The sequence below is a fragment of the Pan troglodytes genome, chromosome 20, assembly GCF_028858775.2.
Source record: "Pan troglodytes isolate AG18354 chromosome 20, NHGRI_mPanTro3-v2.0_pri, whole genome shotgun sequence".
Classification (NCBI taxonomy): Eukaryota; Metazoa; Chordata; class Mammalia; order Primates; family Hominidae; genus Pan; species Pan troglodytes.
This window is the reverse complement of record NC_072418.2, coordinates 17326327-17345176: the sequence shown is the minus strand read 5'-3', so window position 1 is coordinate 17345176 and position 18850 is coordinate 17326327. Positions and strand designations below refer to the sequence as shown.

Below are 18850 nucleotides of genomic sequence, written 5' to 3'. Positions count from 1 at the left end.
CCTTTTAATATGCACAAAAGGAAATAGGAGAATAAAATCCCTGATGCACCCATCACCCAATTCAACAATTTCCATCTCACAGCCAGTCTTGGGTTGTCTGTTTTTAAGATACATATTTTCATGAGCTTAACATTTTTTAGCTTTATTAAGGTGTAATTGATAAAGAAAATTGTATATATTTAAGGTGTACAATAGGATGACTTGATATACATATATACTATGGAATGATCACCACAATCAAATTAGCTAACACATCCATCACTCACATGGTTACCTTTTTTCTCATGAGTTTTTCTTGATTGCAATTTATTTGTGACTTTATTTTTATTTGAAGCCCTGGTTCCCCACCACAGAGATATATCATCACTTATTTATTTATTTACTTACTTACTTATTTTTGAGACAGAGTCTCACTCCATCATCCAGGCTGGAGTGCAGTGGAGTGATCTCAGCTCACTGCAACCTCTGCCTCCCCAGTTCAAACTATTCTCGTGCCTCAGCCTCCCAAGTAGCTGAGATTACAGGTGCACACCACCATGCCCAGCTAATTTTTGTATTTTTAGTAGGGATGGGGTTTCACCATGTTGGCCAGGCTGGTCTTGAACTCCTGGCCTGAAGCAATCCACCTGCCATGGCCTCTCAAAGTGCTGGGATTACAAGCATGAGCCACTGTGCCCAGCCCATGTCATCACTTATTTAATCAATCACCTCTTGTTGAACATCTAGATAATCCCCCATTTTCCACCATTATCATCTAAGCTGCTATGAACTTTCTTGTGGCTAAATCTGCCCTCCATCCACAATCGTTTTCTGAGAATAAACTCCTAGAAATAGAACTGTATCTTCAAAGGTGTATGCTAAGAGCTGTTAGTTAAGAACTTGGTTTCAGGAATTAGAGTCTTACCTAACTTCTGACTTCAGTTTCCTCATCTATAGAGTTGTCCCTGATGAAGTTATAGGTTTATAAGGTGACATGTGTAAGGCTCTTAGCTCAGTGCCCGACACATCCTAGACATTCAGTATATGTGAGCCATTTATGTTGCTATGAACATTTTTTTTTTAGAGGCAGCATCTCACTGTGTTTCCTGGGCTCGAATTCCTGGGCTCAAGCAATCCTTCTGCCTCAGCCTCTTGAGTAGTTGGGACTACAGGCATGCACCACCATGTCCTGTTCCTATGCATATTTTTAAAGTTTCTTACAATATCTCTAAGCCTGCCCATTGCTTTTCTTACCAGCTATTGAAACTCAAGTGATTACAGACAATTGCTCTGAAGAAAGAAAGACATTCAACTTGAACGTCCAAATGAACTCAATGGACATCCGTTGCAATGACATCATCCAGGGAGACACACAAGGTACGCCTGATGGCTGCATTCAGAATCCTTCACACAGAGCCATGTCATTGTGTGAGTCATGGGGAAACAAGCCCACTGGGCTCTCCCCTCATGGGCTTTTTACCCTCAAACTGCGATATTGGAGATTTTCCCTTTAAAAAAAAAAAAGACATTTTCCCAAAATGAAGGTTTTCTATTATTCAGTATGGGAGGGACTTTGCAATTTGGGATGGTGGGGGAGTGCTGTTCTGCCTGTGTCCCAGTTTGGGTTCACCCAGAAGCAAACCCTGAAAGAAGTGTGAGAAGTTTCTTTGGGAGGTGATCCCCAGGAACAACAGTGGGTGTATTCATCAGTGTTCTCCAGAGAATCACAACTAAAGAGCTGAAGAGTATAGGGTGTGGGGGGTGTGGGAAGAGAGGAGAGAGAGAGAGAAAGAGAGAGAGAGAGATGGAGACAGAGAGCAAGAGATGAGAGAGATGGAGAGAAACAGATGTGGAGAGGCAGACGGGTAGAGAGAGATGGAGAGAAAGATGGGGAGAGAGGTGGAAAGAGAGACATGGGGAGAGACAGATGGGAAGAGACGGATGGGGAGAGAAAGATGGAATTAGATGGGGAGAGAGATGTGGAAAGAGAGAGATGGGGACAGCGATGGAAATACAGAGATAGGGACAGCGATGGAATGAGAGAGAAGGGGAGAGAGATGGAAAGAGAGAAGGGAAGAGAGATGGAAAAAGATGGGGAGAGAGAGATGGAAAGAGAAAGATGAGAAAAGAGAGATGGGAGAGCGGTGGAAAGACAGAGATGGGGAGAGAAATAGAAAGGGAGAGAAATGGAAACAGAGAGAAGGGAAGAGAGATGGAAAGAGAGAGATGGGGACAGAGATGGAGAGGAGAGAGATGCCAAGAGAGAGATGGGGGAGAGAGATGGGGAGAGAGAGATAGGAAGAGAGGTGGAAAGAGAGAGATGAGGAGAGAGAGATGGAAAGAGAGAGATGAGGAGAGGGATGGAAAGAGAGAGATGAGGAGAGAGAGATGGAAAGAGAGAGATGAGGAGAGGGATGGAAAGAGAGAGATGGGGAGAGAGAGATCAAAAGCAAGAGATGGGGAGAGAGATGGGAAGAGAGGGATGGGGAGAGAGATGGAAAGAGAGAGATGGGGAGGGAGAGATGGAGAGAGAGATGGAAAGACAGAGATTGAAAGAGTGAGATGGGGAGAGAGATGGAAAGAGAGAGATGGGGAGAAAGAGACAGAGAGAGATGGAAAGAGAGAGATGGGGAGAAAGAGATGAAAAGAGGGATGGAGAGAGAGATGGAAAAAGAGAGATGGAGAGAGAGAGATTAAAAGAGAGAGATGGGGAGAAAGGTGAAAAGAGAGAGATGGGGAGAAAGGTGGAAAGAGAGAGATGGGGAGAGAGATGGAAAGAAAGAGATGGGGAGAGAGAGATGGAAAGAGAGATGGGGAGAGAGATGGAAAAAGAGAGATGGGCAGAGGGAGATCAAAAGCGAGAAATGGGAAGAGAGAGATCAAATGTGAGATGGAGAGATGGAAAGAAAGAGATGGGGAGAGAAAGCTGGAAAGAGATAGATGGAAAGAGAGAGATGGGGAGAGAGAGATGAAAACAGAGAGAGGGAGAGAGGTGGAAAGAGAGAGATGGGGAGAGAGATGGAAAGAGAGAGATGTGGAGAGAGAGAGAGATGGGGAGAGAGATGGAAAGAGAGAGATGTGGAGAGAGAGAGAGATGGGGAGAGAGATGGAAAGAGAGAGATGTGGAGAGAGAGAGAGATGGAATTCGAGAGATGGGGAGGGAGATATGGAAAGAGAGAGATGTGGAAAGAGATCAAAAAAGAGATGGAAAGAGAGAGATGGGGAGAGAGAAATGGGGGAGAGAGATGGAAAGAGAGAGATGTGGAGAGAGAAATGGGGGAGAGAGATGGAAAGAGAGAGATGGGGAGAGAGAAATGGGGGAGAGAGATGGAAAGAGAGAGATGGGGAGAGAGAAATGGGGGAGAGAGATGGAAAGAGAGAGATGGGGAGAGAGAAATGGGGGAGAGAGATGGAAAGAGAGAGATGGGGAGAGAGAAATGGGGGAGAGAGATGGAAAGAGAGAGATGGGGAGAGAGAAATGGGGGAGAGAGATGGAAAGAGAGAGATGGGGAGAGAGAAATGGGGGAGAGAGATGGAAAGAGAGAGATGGGGAGAGAGAAATGGGGGAGAGAGATGGAAAGAGAGAGATGGGGAGAGAGAAATGGGGGAGAGAGATGGAAGGAGAGAGATGGGGAGAGAGAAGGAAAGAAAGAGATGAGGAGGGACGAGGAGAGGCATTTTAAAGAATTGGCTCACGTGACTATGGAAGGCCAACATGTCCAAAATCTGCAGGGTGGGCAGGCAGGCAGGAGACACGAGGAAGAACTGATAGTGCAGCTTGAATCCAAAGATAGTCTGAGGCCAGAACTACCTCTTTCTCAGGAGACCTTAGTCTGGTTTCTCTTGAGGCCTTCAACTGATTGGAGAAGGCCCACCCACATTATAGCAGGCAATCTGTTTTACTCAGTCTACTGATTTAAATATTAATCTCATCTTTACAACACCTTCACGGCAACATCCATGCCTCATGTCTGGGGACCATGGCCTAGCCAAGTGGACATGTAAAATGAACTATCACAGTAGGTAAGAGGCAAAGTAAGACAGGCAAGTAAAGGCAGCCAATGAGGTAGGTACCTGAGTGAGCAGCTTGCTGTTGGGGTACCTGGGGCTCAATCTCACTGAGTTGTCCCATTCGAGAAGAGGGAGCTAGGACGTCTGTCCATCTGCTCTGATCTATCATTGGTGGAGGGTTGCTCCAGGGGCTGAACTTTCAAGCTCTTCCAGCCTGTCCTCTGTGCAGGCCAAACACAAATTCACGCCCATGGAAGTTCCCAGGCAGAACCACCGATGCTTACAGCAGAATTCATCAGCATATTAAAGAAACCAAGAATGCCAGGGATTCAAGCCAGGGTGCCCACCATACCTACAGCCTTTGTAAGAAGCAATACATTATTATTCATTGTCTCAGTGTTACCCGACTTTGAAGTTTTCAGAAAATGCAAAAAGTGGGTTGTTTGTAGGAAAACATCTTTTTTTTTTTTTTTGTCTTTGAGATGGAGTCTCACTCTGTCACCCAGACTCGAGTGCAGTGGCATGATCGCAGCTTACTTCAGCCTCCGCCTCTTGGGTTCAAGTGATTCTCCAGCCTCAGCCATCCAAGTAGCTGGGATTACAAGCATGTGCCACCACAACCAGCTAATTTTTGTATTTTTAGTAGAGACAGGGTTTCACCACGTTGACCAGGCTGGTCTTGAACTTCTGACCTCAAGTGATCCACCCCCCCTCAGCCTCCCAAAGTGCTGGGGTTACAGGTGTGAGCCACCATGTCCGGCGCCAGCACTCTGTTAAAACGAATCCTCCAGGGATCACAGGATTTAAGCTCCATCTGAGAACAACTCTTCTAAAAAATGGCAGACCGGGCATGGTGGCTCATGCCTTTAATCCCAGCACTTTGGGAGACCAAGACATGTGGATCACCTGAGGTCAGGAGTCTGAGACCAGCCTGGCCAACATAGTGAAACCCTATCTCTACTAAAAAGACAAAAAATTAGCCAGGCATGGTGGTGAGTGCCTGTAATCCCAGCTACTTGGGAGGCTGAGGCAGGAGAATCGCTTGGGCCTGGAAGGCGGAGGTTGCAGTGAGCTGAGATCACGCCACTGCACTCCAGCCTGGCTGGGCGACAAGAGCGAGACTCCGTCTCAAAAAAAAAAAAAGAAAGAAAGAAAGAAAAGGAAAGAAAAAAGATTCCATCTTTCTGTTTCCTCAGGTCCCAGTGCCATTGCCTTTATCTCATATTCTTCTTTTGGAAACATCATAAATGCAACTTTTTTTGAAGAGATGGATAAGAAAGATCAAGTGTATCTGAACTCTCAGGTTGTGAGTGCTGCTATTGGACCCAAAAGGAACGTGTCTCTCTCCAAGTCTGTGACGCTGACTTTCCAGCACGTGAAGGTGGGTCACAGGTATGATTTGAGCTTGTGGGTTCTCAAGGAGGCAGGCCAAACGATGTGTGTATCATCCCAGGCTGTGGTTCTAGACCCACCCTGTTCAGGGTCGTAGTCAGGAGCACCTGTCGCTATTGAGCATTTGAAATGTAGCTGGTCTGAATCGAGATTTTGAAGACAGTATTTCCAGATTTACATCTTGTAAATCAGCCTTTGAAGACTTAATAAGAAGAAAACAATTAGCTTGATTTAAACCAGGCAGGCTGGCATGCTCCTATAGTTCCAGCTACTCGGGAGGCTGAGGCAAGAGGATTGCTTGAGCCCAGGAGTTGGAGGCTGCAGTGAGCTATGATTGCACCACTGCACTCCAGCCTGGGGCACAGAGCAAGACACTGTCAGAAGAAGAAGAAAAACAGTAAGGAGAAGAAGAAAAGAAACAAAGAAACAAAGAGGAAAGAAGGAAGGAAGGAAGGAAGGAGGGAGGGAGGGAGGGAGGAAGGGAGGGAGGGAAGTGACTGAGAATTTCCCCAAACCAATGTCAAACACCAAACCACAGATCCAGGAGTTTCAGAGAACCAATAAGAATAAATGCAAAAAAAAAAAAAAAGAATTAGCTAGATGTAATCATTCTACATGGTATGCAAATACAAGTATTATAAATCACACTGTATCCCATAAATATATACAATTATAATGTATAAATTAAAAATACATTTTTAAAAAGTAAATCAAAACAAAAAAAGAAAAGAAGAAAGGTCACACCTGTAATCCCAGCACTTTGGGAGGCCAAGGTGGGGGGATCATGAGGTCAAGTGATCGAATGGCCAACATCGTGAAACCCCATCTCTACTAAAAATACAAAAATTAGCTGGGCATGGTGGCACATGCCTGTAGTCCCAGCTACTTGGGAGGGTGAGGCAGGAGAATTGCTTGAACCCAGGAGGCGGAGGTTGCGGTGAGCCAAGATCGCGCCACTGCACTCCAGCCTGGCAACAGAGTCAGACTCCATCTCAGAAAAAAAGAAAGAAAAGAAGAAAGGAATGTAAAATATCTCCTTGATAATATCTATGTTGATTATATTTATTAATTTATACTGATATATTTAAAAGATACTATGTTGGATATAGTGGGTTAAATAAAATTTATTATTAAAGTTAATTGATCTATATCTTTACCTTTTTTGAGAAAGGGTCTCATTCTGTTGTCCAGGCTGGAGTGCAGTTGCACAATCATAGCTCACTACAGCCTCGAACTCCTGGGCTCAAGGGACTCTCCCACTTCAGCCTCCCCAGCAGCTGGAACTACAGGTGTGTGCCACCACACCCAACTAATTTTATTTTTGGTAGAGAGGGGGACTCATAATGTTGTCCAGGCTGGTCTCAAACTCCTGGCCTCAAGCAACCCTCCCACCTCAGCTTCTTAAAACCCTGAAATTATAGGTATGAACGACTTCATCCGGCCTGTTTTTCTATTTTCTTTTTTTTTTTTTTTTCTTGTTTTGAGTCGGAGTCTCTGTCGCCCAGGCTGAAGTGCAGTGGTGCGATCTCAGCTCACTGCAACCTCCGCCTTCCAGGCCCAAGCGATTCTCCTGCCTCAGCCTCCCAAGTAGCTGGGATTACGAGCAAGTGCCACCACACCTGGCTCATTTTTGTATTTTTAGTAGAGATGATGTCTGGCCATGTTGGACAAACTGGTCTCCAAGTCCTGACTTTAGGTGATCCACCCGCCTTGGCTTCCCAAAGTGCTGGGATTACAGTCATGAGCCACTGTGCCTGCCTTCAAAGGCTCATTTTATTCTCTCTCCTCATGACGTTTCTTTCCTATACCATGCCTTTCATTGCATGAGCAATTATTGTGTTGTAAGGGAGTAGAGACAAAATTGATTATACAACGACCAGGAACATTTGGCTTAGAGCGACTTTAGGGAAAAACATGAGAGCTTCAGATTCCACTGTTCTTTTTGTTTTTTTTTTTTTTTTCCTCCCATGGTTGGGGCAAGGTTCTAAAACCAAAGAAATCTCTTGAAAGTGTGGTTCCCAGGGAGCCTTTGCTTTATTTTATGTTACATAAAATCCCAAAAGAGCTGCGGTTATGGATCGGGGGTCCTGGTGGCCGCATAAAATAGAAATCAGGTACAGCGGCTCATGCCCGTAACCACAGCCCCTTGGGAGGCCAAGGCAGGAGGATTGCTTGAGGCCAGGAGTTCAAGACCAGCCTGGGCAATATGTTGAAACCCCATCTCTACTAAAAATACAAAAGTTAGCTGGGCATGGTGGTGCACAGTTGTAGTTCTAGCTACTCTGGAGGCTGAGATGGGAGGATCGTTTGAGCCAGGGAGGTCAAGGTGGCAGTGAGTTGTGACTGCGTCACGGCACTCCAGCCTGGGTGACAGAATGAGACCCCGTCTCAAAAACAAACAAACAAAACAGAAATCACCTAAGTCACTCTTCACACAGGTGCCTTAGCAGGTGGCACCCTGGCATAGGCCAACACTGAGAACTGTCCCTCCTGAGGAAAAAGACAATGAGCTGGCCAGATGCAGTGGCTCATGCCTGTATGATCCCAGCACTTTGGGAGGCAAAGGCAGGCAGATTGCTTGAGTCCAGGAGTTCGAGACCAGCCTGGGCAGCACAGTTGACCCTGTCTCTACAAAAAATACAAAAATTAGCCTGGTGTGGTACTGCACGTCTGTAATCCCAGCTACTCGGGAGGCTGAGGCAGGAGAATCGCTTGAACCCAGGAAGCGGAGGTTGCAGTGAGCCGAGATTGAGCCACTGCACTCCAGCCTGGGTAACAAAGCAAGATTTTGTCTCAAAAAAAAAAAAAAGAAAGAAAGAAAGACAAAGACAATGAGCCCTTTCTATTTTCTATTTTCAGATGAACCCCAGTACCAAAAAGGTCTTCTGTGTCTACTGGAAGAGCACAGGGCAGGGCAGCCAGTGGTCCAGGGATGGCTGCTTCCTGATACACATGAACAAGAGTCACACCATGTGTAATTGCAGTCACCTGTCCAGCTTTGCTGTCCTGATGGCCCTGACCAGCCAGGTATGACGTATATGTTTTATTCTTCCAGCAAATACTTTCTGAGCCCCTACTAAGTGGTAATAAGTGCTATTTTTTAAAAAAACTGAAAAAAGGCCGAGCCTGGTGACTCATGCCTTTAATCCCAGCACTTTGGGAGGCCAAGACGGGCAGATCACCTGAGGTCAAGAGTTTGAGACCAGCCTGGCCAACATGGCAAAAACCCATCTCTGCTAAAAATACAAAAATTAGCCAAACATAGTGGTACATGCCTGTAATCCCAGCTACTCAGGAGGCTGAGACAAGAGGATGGCTTGAACCCGGGAGGCAGAGGTTTCAGGGAGCTGAGATCAAGCCATTGCACTCCAGCCTGGGTGATAGAGCAAGACTCCATCTCAAAAAAAAAAAAAAATCAACATGTGGAAAAGACACAAGGTAAGAAGTCCAGGAGAAACCTGGTGCAAGCTTCCAGTGTCCTCTCCCAGGAAAGTCACACAGATGCAGTTCATTCTCCCAGCAATGACTTACGACAACGCATGTGAAGTGTTGTCAGCCAGGGAAGCTCACCAGAGCTTTGGTGTTCAGGGTGTGTATTGGGGGATCATTCACATAGGTATGCAATGTCTACATGGTTGACCTCAGTTGCTCAGACTATAGGACCCCAGGGCAAAAATATGATTACTGGGCCAGGCACAGTGGCTCACACCTGTAATCCCAGCACTTTGGGAGGCCAAGGCAGGCAGATCACGAGGTCAGGAGATCAAGACCATCCTGACCAACATGGTGAAACCCCATCTCTACTAAAAATACAAAAATTAGCCAGGTGTGGTGGTGCACGCCTGTCGTCCCAGCTACGCAGGAGGCTGAGGCAGGAGAATTGCTTGAACCTGGCAGGCAGAGGTTGCAGTGAACCCAGATCACACCACTGCACTCCAGCCTGGTGACAGAGCGAGACTCTGTCTTAAAAAAAAAAAAAAAAAAAAACCATGATTACTATAAACCACATCATGAATGACTACTATTAAAAAGTCAAAAAATAACAGATGCTGGTGAGGTAGCAGAAAAAAAGGAACACACACTGTTGGTGGGGTTGTAAATTGGTTCAACCATTGTGGAAAGCAGCATGGCAATTTCTCAAAGAGCTGAAAACAGGACTACCATTCAACCCAGCAATCCTGTTACTGGGTATATACCCAAAGGAATATAAATCATTCTATCATAAAGACACATGCACATGTATGTTCACTGCAGCACTATTCACAATAGCAGAGACATAGAATCAACCTAAATGCCCATCAATGGTAGACTGAATAAAGAAAATGTGGTACATATGGAATACATACACCATGGAATACTATGCAGCCATAAAAAAGAATGAGATCATGTCCTTTGCAGGAACATGGATGGAGCTGGAGGCCATTATCCTTAGCAAACTAACACAGGAACAGAAAACCAAATACTCGTGTTCTCACTTATAAGTGGGAGCTACATGAGGAGAACATATGGACACAAAGAGGGGAACAACAGACACTGGGGCCTATCGGACGGTGGAGAGTGGGAGGAGAGAGAGGACCAGGAAAAATAACTAATGGGTACTAGGCTTAATACCTGGGTGACAAAATAATCTGTACAAGAAACCCCCGCGACAGGGGTTTACCTATGTAACAAACCTGCACATGTATCTCTGAACTTAAAAAAGTTTTTTAAATCCCTTCATTAGTGTGAGCTCTCTGATCAAACTGGTACTGCATAGCACAAGCCCTCTGCATACAAAAACACTTTATTTTTTTTTAGATATGGGGTCTCACTTGTTGCTCAGGCTGGTCTTGAACTCCTGGCCTCCAGCAATCCTCCCACCTCAGCTTCCCAAAGCATTGGGATTACAGGTGTGAGACACCATGGCCCAAAAATCACTTCGTAAAGATTGTTGTAAAATACACAGAACATAAAATTTACCATCTTAGCCATTTTTAAATGTATATACAGTTCAGTAAAGTACAATCATATTGTGCAATCATCAACCACCATCCATCTCCAGAACTCTTTCCTCTTGCAACACTGAAACTCTTCACTCCTTAACCAACTCCCTAGTCTCTCTCTCTCCTCTCCCCAGCTTCTGGTAACTGCCATTCTACTTTTTTTAGGGGAAAAAAATCATATGTCCAAACTCATCAGAGTGTATACATTTAATATGAGTAATTTTTGATACATTAAGTATACACCTCAATAAAGCTGAAAATAAAAAAGACAGTCTAGCAATCTATATTAGCAATCTACATTAACAATCACATTAGCAGTCTGTATTAACAATCTACGTTGGCAGTCTACATTAACAATCTACATTAGCCATCTATATTAGCAGTGTATATTAGCAGTCTACATTAGCAATCTACATTAGCAGTCTAACGGTCCCACACTACCACTGGGCTTGGTGCCTGTGTCTAGGATGCCCCAGTTCAAGGAGGGAGCCATAATCCCAGTACAGGAAAGCATCACTGTGAACTTTTTTTCTCGGTCCCAGGAGGAGGATCCCGTGCTGACTATCATCACCTACGTGGGGCTGAGCGTCTCTCTGCTGTGCCTCCTCCTGGCGGCCCTCACCTTCCTTCTGTGTAAAGCCATCCAGAACACCAGCACCTCACTGCATCTGCAGCTCTCGCTCTGCCTCTTCCTGGCCCACCTCCTCTTCCTCGTGGGGATTGATCGAACTGAACCCAAGGTACTGACAGTGTCTCAGAGGATGCCCTTTCTGCCCCAAGGTACACTGAGCTCATGGAGCAATGCTGCACTAGATTCCTTAATAAAATGTCCTTGGGTCTGTAGAGGAGAAAAATATAATTTTCCCGCTACCCTTCTGAGGTCGTAGCTGGGACCCATATAACAAAAGACAGATAAGAGAAAAAGCAAACAGAAGTTCATTAACATATATGCATATTTCTTAAATACGTGGGAGATACCCAGGTAACGAGGAATTCTCAAAGAGGTAGTTTAGAATGACAGCGTTTTTGACAAAGAATGATAAATTTTTGGAGAAGGGAAAAAGATCTTGGGTCTCTAGGGGCACAAAGTATGGGAAGGCAAATATCTGGGAAATGAGTGATAGATAAAGGCTTACTAGTATCATTGGTTGTATTACTCCATTTTCAGGCTGCTGATAAAGATATACCCAAGACTGGGAAGAAAAAGAGGTTTAATTGGACTTGCAGTTCCACATGGCAGGGGAGGCCTCAGAATCATGGTGGGAGGCGAAAGGCACTTCTTACATGGTGGCTGCAAGAGAAAAAATGAGGAAGATCCAAAAGCGGAAACCCCTGATAAAACCATCAGATCTCGTGAGATTTATTTCCTACCACGAGAACAATATGGGGAAAACCGCCCCCATGATTCAAATTATCTCCCACCGGGTCCTTCCCACAACATTTGGGAATTATGGGAGTGCAATTCAAGATGAGATTTGGGTGGGGACACAGAGCCAAACCATATCATCGGTTTTGTAGATTCCTCCGGTGTTGGCTCCAGACCAATGAGGATCTAAAGTTGTCTTGGTGGCCGGGCACAGTGGCTCACACCTGTGATCCCAGCAGTTTGGGGGACTGAGGTGGGCAGATCACCTGAGGTCAGGAGTTCAAGACCAGCCTGGTCAACATGGCAAAACTCCGTCTCTACTAAAAATACAAAATATTAGCCGAGCGTGGTGATGAGCACCTGTAATCCCAGCTACTTGGGAGGCTGAGGCAGGAGAATTGCTTGAACCCGGGAGGCAGAGGCTGCAGTGAGCCAAGATTGTGCCATTGCACTCCAGCCTGGGCAACAAGAGCAAAACTCCATCTTAAATAAATAAATAAATAAATAAGTTGTCTTAGTGATCAACTTTTGTCCCCCCCATAGCAAGGGTAGGAGGGTAGAAGGAAGAGAATAGGTATGAGGAATGCCTTTGTAAATTAATGTCCTGGAATACTATTCAGCCTTCAGAAAAAGAAGGAAATCCTGCCATTTGTGATAACATGGATGAACCTGGAGATTGTTAAGCTGAGTGAAATAAGCAAGGCACAGAAAGACAAACAGTGCATGATCTCACTTATGTGTGGAATCTAAAATAGCCAAACTCATAAAACCAAAGAGCGGAATGGTTGTTAGCAGAGACTAAGGCAGCAGGGAAGGGGTTTAGGGAGATGTTGGTCAAAGGATACCAAATTTCAGCTAGACGGGAAGAATAAATACAAGAGAGCTATTGTACATCATGACTATAGTCAATAACAATATATTCTATATTGAAAAATTGCAAACAAAGTAGATTTTAAGTGTTCTCACCCCCCAAAAAAGACAAGTACAAAAACGTATGTCCTGCTTTTAGGCAAATAGGGGGAGGGCAGAGAGCTATTTTTGTATCTGCTTCTTCTCAACTGCCTTCAGTTTAAAATAATCCCTTGGGCCAGACACAGTGGCTGACAACTGTAATCCCAGCACACTGGGAGGCAATGGTGGAAAGATCGCTTGAGGCCAGGGGTTTGAGGCCATCCTGGGCAATATAGTGAGACCTTGTCTCTACAAAAAAAAACAAAAAAAAATAACAAAATTAGCTGGACACAGTGGTGCACGTCTGTAGTCCCAGCTGCTTGGGAGGCTGAGGCAGGAAGATTGCTTGAACCCAGGAGTTCGAGGCTGCAGTGAGCTATGATTGCAACCACTGTACTCCAGCCTGGGTGACAAAGCAAGACCCTGTCTCAAAAAAAAAGATCATAATCATAATAATAATCTCTTATACTAAAGTGAAACTTTTTTCTAAATTTTATTTTTAATTGAAAAATAATAATTGTATAAAATTATGGGGTACGATGTGAAGTTTCCATAGACATACACATTATGAAATGACCAAACCAGGATAATAAACATATCTATCACTTCCGTACTTATCATTTCTTTGTGGTGAAAACATTTAAAATTCACTCTTTTAGGACTGGGGTGGCGGTTCATGCTTGTAATACCAGCACTTTAGGAGGCCAAGGCGGGAGGATCACTTCAGCCCAGGAGTTGGAGACTGGCCTGGGCAACACAGTGAGACCCCGTCTCTGCAAAAATTAGTGGATATGGTGGCACACACTTGTAGTCCCAGCTGCTGGGGAGGCTGAGGTGGGAGGATCACTTGAGCCTGAGAGTTCAAGGCTGCAGTGAGCTATGATTGTGCCACTGCACTCCAGCCTCGGTGACAGAGTGAGATCCTGTCTCAAAGAAATAAAATAGAACAAAATCCACTCTTTTAGCAACTTTGAAATTCATAATATATTAACTATAGTCACCATGCAGTACAGTAGGAGTAGAGAGTAGAATGGAGGTTCCCAGAGGTTGAGGGGGGAAGTGGATGAGGAAAGGAGACATAGCTCAAAGTATACAAAGTGTTCGTTTAAAAGGAGGGATAAATTCTGGTGATCTGTTGCAAAGTGGCATAGGTGGAGGTGGCACATTCTGCTACCCTTTCAGTCCCAAGGGCAGGTTGAAGGGATTGGTGCCCAGGTGGCCAAAGCTATCCTTGACTATCAACTATCTATTTTTTTAAATATAATTGAGATGGGGTCTCACTAAGTTGCCCAGGCTGGTCTCAAACTCCTGGGCTCAAGCAATCCTCCCACCTCAGCCTCCCAAAGTGCTGAGATTACAGACATGAGCCACTGCATCCAGTTCCCCTTTACTTTTAATGCCCTTGGTCTGATGTCAGGTGCTCTGAACCCAAAGCCAATGTCAAGGAGAGGTCCCAGGGCCATTCGCCACCCTGACAACCCCTTCAGGCATCCCTTTCTCCTCCCCCAGGTGCTGTGCTCCATCATCGCCGGTGCTTTGCACTATCTCTACCTGGCCGCCTTCACCTGGATGCTGCTGGAGGGCGTGCACCTCTTCCTCACTGCACGGAACCTGACAGTGGTCAACTACTCAAGCATCAACAGACTCATGAAGTGGATCATGTTCCCAGTCGGCTATGGCGTTCCCGCTGTGACTGTGGCCATTTCTGCAGCCTCTTGGCCTCACCTTTATGGAACTGCTGATCGGTGAGCTTGAATCCCACCCTGTGTCATGGACAGTTTCCTAAGAAAGCTTTTGAGGGCGGCATTCATGATGATGGTGGGAATATACGTAACCAATGCACTCTATGTCCTCCTTTATAACAGCTCTAACCTCTTTCCCAACAAGGCAGGGTGAGATGGTGGTAAGAGTTTGCAAGGTTCTGGAAGTCTTATACAACCAACAGGTTCATATGCCCACTGCACAGTAACGTACCAATCCACCAAGACAGCAGGGTTTGCAGCAGAGAAAGAGCTTAATGAGGCCAGGTGTGGTGGCTCACACCTGTAATCCCAACAATTTGGGAGGCCAAGGTGGGAGGATCACTTGAGGCCAGGAGTTCAAGACCAGCCTGGGCAATATAGCAAGACCCTCATCTCTACAAGAAATTAGCTGAGCACAGTGGCTCACACCTGTAATCCCAGCACTTTGGGAAGCCCAGACAGGAGGATCACTTGAGTTCACAACTTCAAGACCAGCCTGGGCAACATAGCAAGACCTTGTGCCTACTAAAAATTTAAAAAAAAATAGCCAGGCATGGTGGTTCACATCTGTAGTCCCAGCTACTCAAGAAGCTGAGATGGAAGGATTGCTTGAGCCCAGGAGTTCAAGGCTGCAGTGAGCTATGCTCAGGCCACTACATTCCAGCCTGGGTGACAGATCAAGACCTTGCCTCAAAAAAAAAAAGAGCTTAATGATCTCAGGGCACTAAGCGAGGAGATGAGAGAAGACTCTCAAATCAATCTCAAGGAGTTCTGGACTGGGGCTTTTAAAGGGATCATGGAGGGTGTGGAGGCTGGAAAATGTGGGTCATTGATTGTTCACGGTACAGCAGACGAAATCATCAGGAGATGGAAACTGCCTTCTTTGGTGACTCAGCTCCTTCTGTGGTCCTTCAGAACAGCTGAAGCCAGTAGTTTCACTGGTACACAGGACCTGAAAGAATATCTCAAGGGGAAACTTAATTTTTTTTGTTTTGTTTTTTTTGTTTTGTTTTATTGAGACAGAATTTCACTCTTGTTGCCCAGGCTGGAGTAAAATGGCATGGTCTTGGCTCACTGCAACCTCCACCTCCCGGGTTCAAGCGATTCTCCTGCCTCAGCCTCCCAAGTAACTGAGATTACAGGTGCCCACAACCACGCCCAGCTAATTTTTGTACTTTTAGTAGAGAAGGGGTTTCACCATGTTGACCAGGCTGGTCTTGAACTCCTGACCTCAGGTGATCCACCCACCTCGGCCTCCCAAAGTGCTGAGATTACAGGTGTGAGCCACCGCACCTGGCTGAAACTTCATGTTTCATAATATTTAAGTTGTTACCTATAGAGCAGTAAAGGGAAACTGTTATCTAGGATCTGTGTGATTCTAGGATAACAGGCACCAAACAGCTAGGAGGAAGCAGGTCAGAGAGCAAGCTGACCTGGCAGTGAATCCTGGATGTGCTGCAAGTTTGGCTTGTTTTCATTTCTCCCTCTTTTGTCTTCTCTGATTATTTTTATAAAGTTTATAGGGATGGCTTCAGAAGGAGAGGGTTTGGGGTGTTGTTCAAAAGACCATCAAGATGAATAAATAATAGAAAGAAGAGCTTTAAGGTCGGGCACGGTGACTCATGCCTGTAATCCCAGCACTTCGGGAGGCCAAGGTGGGAGAATCGTTTGAGGCCAGGAGTTCGGGACCAGCCTGGCCCACATGTGAAAACCCATCTCTACTAAAAATACAAAAATTAGCCAGGCGTGGTGGCACATACCTACTCAGGAAGCTGAAGCAGGAGAATTGCTTGAACCCGGGAGGTGGAAGTTGCAGTGAGCTGTGATTGTACCAACGCACCCCAACCTAAACGACAGAGTGAGACTCTGAAAAAAAAAGAAAAAGAAAAGAAAGAAAGAAAGAGGAAGGAAAGGAAAGGAGGAAAGACAGAAAGAAAGAAAGAGAAAAAAGAAAGAAAGAAAGAGGAAGGAAGGAAGGAAAGAAAAAGAAAGAAAGAAAGAGAAAGAAAGAAAGAAAGAGAAAGAAAGAGAGAAAGGAGAGCTTTATTGGCAATATTGGTTTGCAAACCAAAAAAAGAAAGTCTCCAGCATGAGCCAAAGGTGCTCCCTCTTTGAAAAGGGGAAGGACAAGTTAGGTTTTATGCCTCACTAGATCTGTATTACACAACAGAGTCATACACATTCAGGAGGTTTGGAAAAGCTGTACCTATTTAAGACGAGAGCAGAGTGCATGCACAATAGATAAACATATATATATAACATATATCCCATGTTCACTTTGGGGCAGGATTTTAGCATTGAAATAAGATGGAAAAGCCGGGCGCAGTGGCTCAAGCCTCTAATCCCAGCACGTTGGGAGGCTGAGGCGGGTGGATGACCTGAGGTCAGGAGTTCAAGACCAGCCTGGCCAACACAATGAAACCCCCTCTCTACTAAAAAGACAAAAAATTAGCCGGGCGTGGTGGTGCACGCCTGTAATCTCAGCTACTTGGGAGGCTGAGGCAGGAGAATCACTTGAATCCGGGAGGTGGAGGTTGCAGTGAGCTGAGATCACGCCATTCCACTCTCCAGCGTGGGCAACAAGAGCGAAACTCTGTCTCAAAAAAAAAAAAAAAATGGAAGACCAGGCATGGTGGTTCACGCCTGTAACCCCAGCACTTTGGGAAGCCAAGGAGGAAGGATTGCTTGAGCCCAGAACTTCAAGACCAGGCTGGGCAACATAGCAAAACCCCATCTCTACCCAAAAAAAAAAAAAAAAAATTGTTTTAATTAGCTGGACACGGTGGTGCATGCCTGTAGTCCCAGCTACTCAGGAGGCTGGGGCGGGAGGATCGCTTGAGCACAGGAGTTCAAGGTTGCAGTAAGTTGTGATAGAGCAACTGCACCACAGCCTGAGTGACAGAGCAAGATCCAACTCTAAAAAATATATAAATAAAATAAAATAAACAATGAGGAGGAATGTGGCTCTACACCAAAAGTTGAACCAAAGGACACAAAGACAGTTTGTGCACAGCCTCTATAAACTAACTGAAACTGGCTTAAGATCCATAATTGCTTTGACTGGTTCCCTTTCCAGTCAGAGTTATAGCGGTCTGGATCGTGTATCAGAGGTAGGAGGGAACTGATGGCTCGTATTGTTATGGAGTTTAGCAAGCGTGGGTTTTCTTGTAGCCAGAGGAATCTAGACAGTTGCTTCACCAGCCAGGCCCTGAACCCCCAACCCGTAGGTAACTTGGTTTCCTTAACCTTAGGATCCATCTTAGTGGATATAGAAGTGTCTGTTTCAATCTCTCGGATCACAAGAGTTAGATCCCAACTTTATTCTTCCTGTAATTTGAGCTCTCCAGTCTCAGTCCCCTCATTAGCGAGATGAGAATAATAGTTGTCCCCATTGTTCCAACCTCACAGTGCTGGTGTGAAAATTCAACAGGACCGTGCTCCTAAAATGCTTAACAGGACGCTGTTCCTCCTAGCTGTTTGGTGCCTATTATCCTAAATCACACCACAGTTACTAAAAAGCTTAAATTCTATAAAAACCCTAAAAATCTGGTAATGTCACAAAGCTGTGTCCACCCCAGCCAACAGAGATCAATCTAACTATATTAAATCACATACTTAAATTACAAATTAAACTCTCTGTACACATACCAATTTAAATGTGTATCTCCAATTGTGTGTAATAGGTTCAATAAGGCTCTAAATGAAAATATATTTTGTATACTACTACTTCAAAATACCTTGAGCTATGAGTATTTTTTATGTTGCAGCATCCATTTTAATTTGAGCACGTAATTTGTTGTTTTCATTTTAATCATAAAAATAAGACAAGTTTGTTAAAATTTTTTCATAGTTTTTGAGATATATAAAGTATAAAATGAAAGTGGCTGTCACATGATATGTGGATCAAAGTTGCAATCAAAAATGCAATCAAAGCTGATTGTTGGCTGGGCGTGGTGGCTCACGCCTGTAATCCCAGCACTTTGGGAGGCCAAGGGGAGTAAATCACGTGAGGTCTGGAGTTCAAAACCAACCTGGCCAACATGGCAAAACCCCATCTCTACTAAAAATGCAAAAATTAGCCAGGTGTGGTGGTGCGCATCTGTAATCCCAGCTATTCAGGAGACTGAGGCAGGAGAATCACTTGAATCCAGGAGGCAGAGGTTGCAGTGAGCTGAGATCGCACCACTGCACTCCAACCTGGGCAACAGAGCAAGACCCTGTCTCAAAAAAAAAAAAAAAAAAGCTATTGTCATCAGCTGACTTTCTTTTTATTTTATTTATTTATTTATTTATTTATTTTTTTTTTTTTTTTTTTTTGAGACGGAGTCTCAGTCTGTCGCCCAGGCTGGAGTGCGGTGGCGCGATCTTGGCTCACTGCAAGCTCTGCTTACCGAGTTCACGCCATTCTCCTGCCTCAGCCTCCCGAA

The 18850-nt window shown here is 45.0% G+C and overlaps 1 protein-coding gene across 1 annotated transcript in view; it reads left to right on the top strand.

The window, feature by feature from the left end:
• Window positions 1–18850, top strand: part of ADGRE3 (adhesion G protein-coupled receptor E3) — a 54171-nt gene that overhangs the window by 22362 nt on the left and 12959 nt on the right. Inside the window, exons 7-11 of the mRNA XM_016935324.2 lie at window positions 1237–1356; window positions 5187–5371; window positions 8242–8409; window positions 10907–11104; window positions 14191–14426. Coding sequence (XP_016790813.1) covers window positions 1237–1356; window positions 5187–5371; window positions 8242–8409; window positions 10907–11104; window positions 14191–14426 — 907 coding nt within the window. The remainder of the gene's footprint in view (window positions 1–1236; window positions 1357–5186; window positions 5372–8241; window positions 8410–10906; window positions 11105–14190; window positions 14427–18850) is intronic.